The 10042-nt window shown below is 48.8% G+C and overlaps 1 protein-coding gene across 1 annotated transcript; it reads left to right on the top strand.

Annotated features, from left to right (window-relative positions):
• Positions 1 to 792: 792 nt before the first annotated feature.
• Positions 793 to 9818, top strand: LOC132370404 (nicotinamide N-methyltransferase-like). Its single transcript, XM_059930358.1, has 2 exons — positions 793 to 1926; positions 9564 to 9818. Exon 1 carries the CDS (start codon positions 1401 to 1403, stop codon positions 1884 to 1886), a length of 486 nt encoding a protein of 161 aa, XP_059786341.1. The 5' UTR covers positions 793 to 1400; the 3' UTR covers positions 1887 to 1926; positions 9564 to 9818.
• The last annotated feature ends 224 nt before the right edge of the window (positions 9819 to 10042 follow it).

Below are 10042 nucleotides of genomic sequence, written 5' to 3'. Positions count from 1 at the left end.
GGCTAAAGAAGATGCCAGGGGCGTTTGACTGGTCTCGGTGGTGAAATATGTGTGTGAACTTGAGGGGAACAGGTAAGGGGGTTATTGTTTGTTTTTGAGTCTCCGTGATACCAGGAGCTTCACTTAGCTCCCGAATCAAGAATTTTCCATGGGGCTCATCTAGAAATGACAAGGCAGATGGAGACAAAGAAGGAAGGAAGTCAGTGGGGCCCCAAGAAGAAAGGAGGAAGAGTGAGATATGAATCCTATAAAGACCAAAAGAGGGAACAGAAAGAGCTGGCTAGAGACAAACCTGGAGCTGGAAGAAACATCACCAAGGTCCACGTGGAATGCCAAGGTCTGAGCCCAAGCAAATGGAGAACCCGCTGGACTGCCTCCATTCTGATTGGCTGGTGCCTCTGTTGTTCCAGTTACAAGCTCCAGGGGGCTCTAAACTTGTGGAATCTTTTCATGGATCCCAGGAGATAGGGGTTAGGATTAAGACAATCTTGCACTGCAAGTGGAACAGAATTTACTTACCTTGTGTATTTTCATTCAATTTCGGGGCATCAGGAAGGTCCACCATAGCCCTTCCACTCCCCAAATAGCACCCTCCCTAGTTAGGTAAGATAGTTGAGGTTGTACGTTAGATTCTTATTCCTTTTGCTTAAGACTATAGCTTTTTTTTTTTTTTTTTTTTGCTTTTTTAAAATTGAGGTATAGTTAATTTACAATGTTGTGTTAGTTTCAAGTGTAGAGCAAAGTGATTCAGTTATACATATATATATTCTCTTTCAGATCTTTTCCATTACAGGTTATTACAAGATATTGAGTATAGTTCCCTGTGCTGTAAGTAGGTCCTTGTTGTTTATCTACTTTATATATAGTAGTGTGTATATGTTAAGACTATGACTTTTAAAAAAATACAGAGCAGGAAAGAGTAAGCCTTTAAGTACTAGTCCTTATTCATACAATAATACGAATGCAGCCCGCATCCTAAGAACAGGTATAGGTAAGAAGGAAATGCATGAGGTGATGAGGAGGTTGAGTGGAGTGGCCAGGGGACAAAGGGAGGGAAAGGTAATGGAGAGACTGGGGGCCCCAACAAAGTGCCCCAAGCTCACTTAATAGTTTTGCTCAGCTGATTCCAGGCCGACTTTCCGTTTCTGGAGGCACTTGTCTGGGTCGTGTTAAACACAGACTAGCAGAAAGAGAATGGACTAACTGCCAGGGGTGCATTGCCGACAGAGGGCCTGCAGGTAGACAGAGCGCTGATCTCAGGGTCAGCAGGTCCTGGGCTTGACTTTGTCCACAGCTGGTTCAGGACCAGGTCTCTCTCTGGGACTCAGTTTCTTCATCCGTAAAACCGGCGGCCTGCTGTTCTGGGAGCCTGTGCGCCAAGCAGAGAATGGCCGGGAGTGATGTGCGTGGTCTACGCGATGAGTATGACCCAGCTGGTCCCTCTTTCCTTTTCCCTCCACTCCAGAGACAGGGGGGCCGAGAAGGAGGAGCGCTTAAGGAGAGCCATCCGCCAGGTGCTCAAGTGTGACATCCTGAAAGAACGGCCCCTGGAACCTGCGGTCCTGCCCCGGCCCAGGGGCCATCTGGTGCTGAGCGGGGACTTTGAGGCCAGCTTCTTCATGGTGGGGGTCAAGAGGTTCTCCGCACTGCCCGTGGATGAGAAATTCCTGCGGGAGGCCCTGCAGGAGACCTGCTTCATCACTGAGAAGCTGGAGGAGTTTCCGCAGGCCGCTGAGACCCGCTTGGATAACTGCTCCGACTACACAAGGTTCTTCTTCCTGGTGGCCCGGAGAAGGGACCGAGGCAGCGACCTGGAGGAATGGGCAGCAAGCAGGGCAGGGCTCCATCATCGCTCTGCCACCTCATTCGCGTTCCTCTCCATGTAGTCAGCTTTACGTAGAACCCTTACCAGCAAATGATTGCCAGGTAAATAGGGATGCTTATCTCAAACAGAGAGGTTTATAATATGCTTCACTAACGGCCCAGGGTTGGGAAAAAGAATTGGACCAGAGAAATAAAGCTGTGCCTCCTTCGTGTTGAGGGCTCTCCAGGGTTGCGTGGAATGAAAGGGAAGAGTCCCTTCCCGCTCCCCTGTTTTAGGCAATTCAGACGACACAACTTCAGAGCTCACTCCCCACCTCCATCCTCATCCCTGCTAATACTGCATCCCGACCCCATGAAATGGAAAGCACAAGCATGGATTTTGACACTTGGCTCTCTGGCTTGCTTGCTCTTGTGACTTTAGGTGGACACCTGGTAACTCAGAGCCTCAGTTTTCCTATCTCTGAAATGGAAATCATCACACCCTTCCCCAGGGTTATTGAGACACCCCAAAGATATAACATGAATACACTTGGTAACTAACCACGTGAGCAACTTCGTGTGTTTTTTAAGTTTGGCTGACCTTATAGATGCATATCATAAGCAGTTCTAAAAAGAGCAAGAGAAGTTGTTTTCCTTCTTTGTCCAGTGAAACCCACCTAACCCAGTTGGGGGCAGGGATGGGACACTTGGAAAAGACTTTTTGAAAGAAGTAGCAAGCAAATCAGTGAGATCTAAAGGGTGACCAAGAGTAAGCCATGTGAAGGAATCGGGGGTGGAGGGCAGGAACTTCTAGTACAGGTACTGAGACCCAGAGGGGAGATAACATACTGTGTTTGGTGAACTTCAAGAAAAACTGAAGACATTTGGGTACCAAGATTGCGGCCCTATCCCTCTAGGGCACTGCTAATACATCAGGCACCTGGCATGGTAGAACAGGCCAGCGCTTCAAGGGGGCAGAGGAGTGTCAAATCAGCGACCGTGGGTGGCGTTAGAGGTGGGCACGCAAGCAATTTAGTCATTCAACAAATATTTGTTGAATGCCTGCGTCAAGCTGGACACTGTGAGGAGTGTCAGAACCTTTGCCCAGGGTTGGTCTTCACACTAAACATGATTGCAACATCTAAGCCCTTGAGCACATTCTACACCGTGTGTGTATATGGGAATATTCTCGTGTGTGTATGTGGGCATGTGCACACGTGTGTGTGTATGTGTGTGTGTGTGTGTTTATGCTGAGGATGGTAGTAGAGATGGGTCAGTTCTATCCCTGGTGCCACCACATGAGTTATAGGTGAGGCTGACTCCCAAAGGCTGAGGTCAGATCAAGATTAGCTACCAGGACTTGCTTGCAGTAGATGGACCCTGAGGCTGAGTGCTAACACTCCATCCCAAGAGAGCTCCAAGGATACACTGGCATGTGCGGCCACAAAGCTGGGCTGGGCTGGGAAAGCATAAGGCAAAGAGCAAGGTGGGAGGGCATATATGGAGGGTGCCCAGGGCGGGAGCTCTTGGCGGGATTGAGGTGCCCAGTCTCTGCCTTCCTGCAGGAAGTGTGGACGTGCACCTGGGGAAGTTTCTTCCGGGGTCCTAGTGTTAGTTACACGAGTTTTCACATTGGGAGCTATTGGCTTCTTGACATGACACTCAAGTTACCGTGTATGCTTTATGGGCTGCCTGTGAATGGGCATTTGAGTGTTTAGCTTCATGGCAGATGAGAGATACCAATGTGTGTGAGCTGTGGCTGGTGACCGGAGAAGGTTTACAATTTGCTGAGATAACGGGCAGCACATTTCTATTAAGTTCTACAATGAGGCAGAATTAGCTCGGGAGGGGGACGACGATGGGAAGCACAGAAGAGAGAGGGATTAGTTCCTGCTCAGGAACTGAGGAAGGTTTCATGGAGGAAGTGGCAGCCAAGATGCGTTTTTTTTTTTTTTTTTTAAAGACAAAGTGAGTATCTTTTAATGTGACGTATATGTTTTTTTAAAATTAATTAATTAATTAATTTATGGCTGTGTTGGGTCTTCGTTTCTGTGCGAGGGCTTTCTCTAGTTGCGGCAAGTGGGGGCCACTCTTCATCGCGGTGCGCGGGCCTCTCACTATCGCGGCCTCTCTTGTTGCGGAGCACAGACTCCAGACGCGCAGGCTCAGTAGTTGTGGCTCACGGACCCAGTTGCTCCGCGGCATGTGGGATCTTCCCAGACCAAGGCTCGAACCCGTGTCCCCTGCATTGGCAGGCAGATTCTCAACCACTGCGCCACCAGGGAAGCCCCAAGATGCGTTTTAAAGGAGGATGATGGTTGGAAAAGCATTCCCCCTGGAGGAAACAGTACTGTTACAAAACATGGCCTCGGGAAGATGCTGAGTGAATGATGTGATGTTTCCATTGCCTAGAGTGTGGGCTCCCTATGCGAGAGCAGAGGGAGGTGAGGCCAGGAGGGCAGCTCGGGGCATTGGGCTCTGTGAGCCTCTGCAGTGGGCATCAGAGTTCATCAATAAATATTCGTTTAGCATCTGCCATCTGCCAGGCACTGAGAACGCAAGAACAAATATGATACAATTCTTGCCGGGCTCACAGACAGTTATGACAGCCGTTATAGGAAGTGAGGGAACACAGAAGGAAACGGCCTAATTTGGGAGAGGTCAGGGAGGCATCACAAAGAGGTAATGTTTAAAGTGAGCCTTGAACTAACTGTAAATATCAGGTTGCCGGGCAGAGAGTGAGGTGGGGGTGGGGGTGGGATGGGGTGATGAAGGCGTTTCAGGAGGAGGAAGCAGCTTGGCCCAGATGGGAACTGTGGGTGGACATCGGGCAAGTGTGGGGAACTTCGATCGGGAAACACGTGCTAAGTGGCTGCTCCCTGCGGGGCCTGTTCTCTATTCTGGGGATGCAGTAAGTGAGTCCAACAAGGCCCTGCCCTCATTCTACTTGGGAGGGGCAGGGCAGGCAGGCAATAGTAGAGTAGACCAAAACAAGAGTGTGAGAAGCCCCAAGAAGGAAACAACCAGGGCGATGCTGTAATGGGCAGAGGGGGTGGGAGGAGATGCCTGGGATGAGCAGACCTACCTGGGGCCCCGCACAGCCGGTGGTGTGAGAGCAGGAGCTCCTGGGGGAGGGGCGCCAAGCCCAGCAGCCCCCCTTCTTTATGACGGAGCTCCCCAAAACTAGTGCGGAGAAGGTCTCTGGAAGCAAAACCAACAGGCAGACAGAAACTGCCAGCCTGCCTGTTGGGTATCTTTTCTGCAGCCCTCCCACAGAGAGGCCCCCTTTATGTATGTATGTATGTATGTATTTATTTATTTATTTTTAAAAGATAAATCAAACATCTTTATTTAGTGTTTTAGGCATTCAGTTGTTTTTATTTTATTTATTTATTTATTTATTTTTTAAAAGGTCTTTTTTTTGTTTAATTTATTTTTGGTTGTGTTGGGTCTTCGTCTCTGTGCGAGGGCTTTCTCTAGTTGCGGCAAGCGGGGGCCACTCTTCATCGCGGTGCGCGGGCCTCTCACTGTCTCGGCCTCTCTTGTTGCGGAGCACAGGCTCCAGACGCGCAGGCTCAGTAGTTGTGGCTCACGGGCCTAGTTGCTCCGCAGCATGTGGGGATCTTCCCAGACCAGGGCTCGAACCCGTGTCCCCTGCATTGGCAGGCAGATTTTCAACCACTGCGCCGCCAGGGAAGCCCGGTTTTATTTTTTTTCCCCTGGTACAAACAATGTTTCAAGGAATTATTTTCCATTCTATTTCCCCACATATAAATGCTTTAATATTACAAGGTAGATTTCTAAAAAATGGCTTTTGAGTCAAGAGACAATTTAAAAATTAATCTATGTTTCCATACTACCCATAATTTTTTTTTTTTTTTTGGCCACGTGTTATGCAAGATCTTAGCTCCCCCGACCAAGGATCGAACCCATGCCCCCTGCAGTGGAAGCACAGAGTCCTAACCACTGGACCACCAGGGAATTCCCACTACCCATAAAATTGAAAGCAATTTGTTGCTCCACCGCTAAATTCATTGTATAGAAATAAAACTTTGTACAATCTGTTCCTTGCATAGTATTGCCCAAGGCAATGATTTGTTACATTTAAGGACATCGATTTCCGTGCCATTGGTATCAAGCAGAGGGATGCCATTACAAAGGATGTTGTAGGACAGTCTTTGTTTTATTTCCAGGGATTGAGGACCTATAGGAGCTCTTTGGCACATTTTCAGAGAGTTTCTAAACATCATGAAATGATGTTTATGATAGTGAAATAAAGTTCATATTTTATGGCAAAACAAGAAAAGTTTAAATGCAAAAAATTCTCCTCTGCACTTTGGCCTCCCCTCTCCCCCCACTGTGCATGGTGTATCTGCATTACCCATTGACCAACCCTCCCCCATCAGCAGGAATACCTTCCCCAGCCATAGAGAGCAACGTTCTCCTAGCACCAACAAGACAACTCAGATGATAACATTCCTTCTGGATATCGTAAGGGGTCACATGACCTACCACGGTGACCCTTAGATCTGGATTATGTAAACTCAATAATACTTCATTTGTTGGACAGCCCTCTGTCTCAAAAATTTATATAACTGTGCCTTGAGTTCTAACGGGCCGGACAGTTCTCAGAGCGTCCTGAGATGCTCTTCCGGGGTTATAATCCTCAAATTTGGCTCAAATAAAAATTTCCATTTCTTTTTAAAAAAAATTTATTTATTTTTGGCTGCGTTGGGACTTCGTTGCTGTACGCGGGCTTTCTCTAGTTGTGGCGAGGGGGGGCTACTCTTCGTTGCAGTGCGTGGGCGTATTGTGGTGGAGAAGCCCGCTTTATTAATTAATTGATTTATTTATTTATGGCTGCATTGGGTCCTAGCTGCGGCACACGGGCTCTTCGTTGCGGTGTGCAGGCTCCTATCTAGTTGTGGCGTGCGGGTTACAGAGCATGTGGGCTTGGTAGGTGCGGTGCACGGGCTTAGTTGCCCTGCGGCACGTGGGATCTTAGTTCCCCGACCAGGGATCGAACCCGCGTGCCCTGCATTGGAAGGTGGATTTTAAACCACTCGCCCACCAGGGAAGTCCCGAAAAGCCCCCTTTAAAATGTTCAAGGCCTTCCCTTCCAGAGGAGGATCCCAGGCCCTCAGGCCTCCAGGACAAAAACCAGCAGTGAGTGGGGTGGGCAGTGCACTGCTGGGGGACAGCGTAGGTGGCCCTGCTGAATGTGAGTCCCCGTGTGTGGGTGCCCTTGGGGAGAAGGAGGCAAGACTGCTGGGTGGCTCCTAGGGGACCAGTCCTAGCCCAGTTTAGGATTAAGTTTCCCTTGTCCTTCACTCTGTGGACACAAGGGGGCAGCCGAGCCTTGAGCTTGGCAGGCTGCAGGGCCAATGGGGCGGGAGGACTCTCTTCCCTCAATTTTTTTTTTTCAGTCTTTATTTTTGGCTGCGCTGCATGGCTTCTGGGATCTTAGTTCCCCGACCAGGGATCAAACCCGCGCCCTCGGCAGTGAAAGTGTGGAGTCCTAACCACTGGACCACCAGGGAATTCCCTCTTGCCTCCATCTTGCTTGTCCACGGACTGCTCATCGTCTGAGGCCCGCTCTCCCGTCCAACCTGACCTCTGAATGCAGGAATCAGGAAGAGGAGGGCCACTGCCAGGACAGAGAGTCCTGATCTCCACTGACCTTCGCTTAACCACTTATAATTTGCACAGGCCCTGCCCCATCCACAATACAGGCTAAGGCCCAGGAAAGCTAACTCAGATCTGCCCTCTCCAGGGCCCGGCTAGAGACTGGCCCATAAGCAGCCTGGACACGCAGACCAAGGGAGAGACACCCCACCTGACCTCTGGAAGGGCGTCCTTCTGGGGCCTCTCTGCTGTAATGAAAACCTCCCCAAAGCCCATGAAGCTGGGGCAGGAAGGCCAAGTACCGTGGACAGGGCATAGTAAGCCCATCAGATCCATCCAACAGCTGTTATGCATGTGTTAAGGTCCCGAGCTAGTGCTAGGAGTACAAAGGGGAATTGGATTCAGATTCTTCCCAAAAGTTCACGATCAGGTAGGCAAATGGCCATTGCAATGTAGTGTGGTAAGTTCAGTGAGAGTTGTGCAAGGCTCAGAAGTGCATTCACCTAGATGTGGGCGTGGGGTGGAGCGAGGTCAGAGAAGGCTTCCTGGAAGTAATGCCCAGGTTAAGGCTTAAGGATAAGAAGGTTTAACCAAGCAAAGGTAGAGAGGGCTTTTCAGGCAAGGGAAAAGTGTAAGCAAGAGATTGAAGAAACAACATGGGAGAGAGGTTCAAAGAAACTCTAATGTGTCTGAGAAAGTTCCACCCTAATACCCTTTAATGCTGCAACCATCTTATCAGGCTCAGGCTCTGTGATCTGGCTCTTGCCCACCTCTCCTGCCAGTTGAAATGGTTTCCTGAGCAGTTCTGTACATTTGCATAGGAGCTTTGGAGGACTGAGTTTTTCTAGGCCAGAGCCTACAGGATTAGGGGGAAATGGATGCTGGAAGGGAGACTTGGGGGCTGGGTAATTAGCCTCTGGGTGAGCCTTTCCCTCTGGGGACCTTCCACATCCCTGTCCTTAACAAGTGACCTCCTTGCAAATTGGGGACTGATGGGGAAACTGACAAAGGAAGTAGTGACAGAGTGCTTTCAAGAGGAATCCAGAAGTTAAGACTGTAAACAAACAACAAACACAATCTTAAAAATAAAAAATGTAAGACTAAAAATTGATTGACTAGTTCACATAAAAATTAGTTTCCTGATTGGTGAAAGACCCCCATAGCCAAAGTGATCAGGCAGACAGATTGGTAGAATTACTTGCAATGATAAAACCAATGTGGGGGGGGCTTCCCTGGTGGCACAGTGGTTAAGAATCCTCCTGCCAATGCAGGAGACATGGGTTCGAGCCCTGGTCCGGGAAGATCCCACATGTCACAGAGCAACTAAGCCTGTGAGCCACAACTACTGAGCCCACGTGCCACAACTACTGAAACCCATGCACCTAGAGCCCATGCTCCACAGCAAGAGAAGCCACTGCAGTGAGAAGCCCGAGCACTGCAACCAAGAGTAGCCCCCTCTCACCACAACTAGAGAAAGCCCACACAAAGCAACGAAGACCCAATGCAGCCAAAAATAAAAAAATAAAAAAATAAATTTATTTTAAAAATAAAAAACTCCTTTCAAACAAACAAACAAACAAACATCAATGGGGAGGGACGTCCCTGGTGGTCCAGTGGTAAAGAATCCACCTTCCAATGCAGAGGTCCTGGGTTCGATCCCTGGTCAGGGAACTAATATCCCACATGCCGTGGGGCAACTAAGCCTGCACGCCACAACTACTGAGCTTGTGCGCCTCAACGAGAGAGCCCGTGTACCACAAACCATGCACCCTGGAGCCCTCGCTCCACAACTAGGGAGAGAAAACCTGCACGCCATAACTAGAGAGAAGCCCGCGTGCTGCAACTAGAGAGAAATCCGTGTGCTGCAATGAAGACCCAACGCAGCCAAAAAAAGAAAGAAAGAAAATAAATAAATATTTTTTTAAAAATCCCAACAGGGAATCGATACCTTCTAGAATACACAATGAATGTACAAATGAATAACAATGACAGGAGGAAGCCTGAAAAACAAAAAAGGAACAAGGATATGATGAGGAAATTTATAGAAAGGGAAATCCCAAAAGTCACAAACATCTTGGGGCAGAGATTGTCTAATTCTTCACCAATTTCCATATCCTCTTTTCTTTGGCACACAGGGGCACCAGGCATTTCTCTGGCCCAAGGAATGTGACTGCATCTGTGCGTGGCACTACAAACCTCCCGTGCCATTCTCCGAGGGCTCTCTCTTCCCTCCCCTGCTGGCTGGAGGCAGAGAATCCAGCAGAGGACCCTGAGGCCCTAGGAAATGACGGAGCTACACAGTAGAAGCCTGCCCATCTGGAGCAGTACTCCGCCCTTGACCCCCACTACACTGAAATGTGATGTGAACCAAAAATAAACATTTGTTTTGTTAAGCCACTGAGATTTGGGGTTTGTTATATCACTTAGCTTACTCACTGATACGCATATTTAGATGTGCTCAAGCTCACCAGAGAGAGGCAAAGTTAAAAAAGGTGTATGTACCACTTCACTTGTTCTCATGAGACTGGCAAAAATTGGTAAAGTAGATCATTCCAAGAAGTGTGCTAGGGCTTGAAGGTGTGCGTGTGCATATGGTAACCCAGGAACTCCCACG

Source organism: Balaenoptera ricei, chromosome 8 (assembly GCF_028023285.1).
Source record: "Balaenoptera ricei isolate mBalRic1 chromosome 8, mBalRic1.hap2, whole genome shotgun sequence".
Lineage (NCBI taxonomy): Eukaryota > Metazoa > Chordata > Mammalia > Artiodactyla > Balaenopteridae > Balaenoptera > Balaenoptera ricei.
This window is presented reverse-complemented; position numbering and strand designations above follow the sequence as displayed.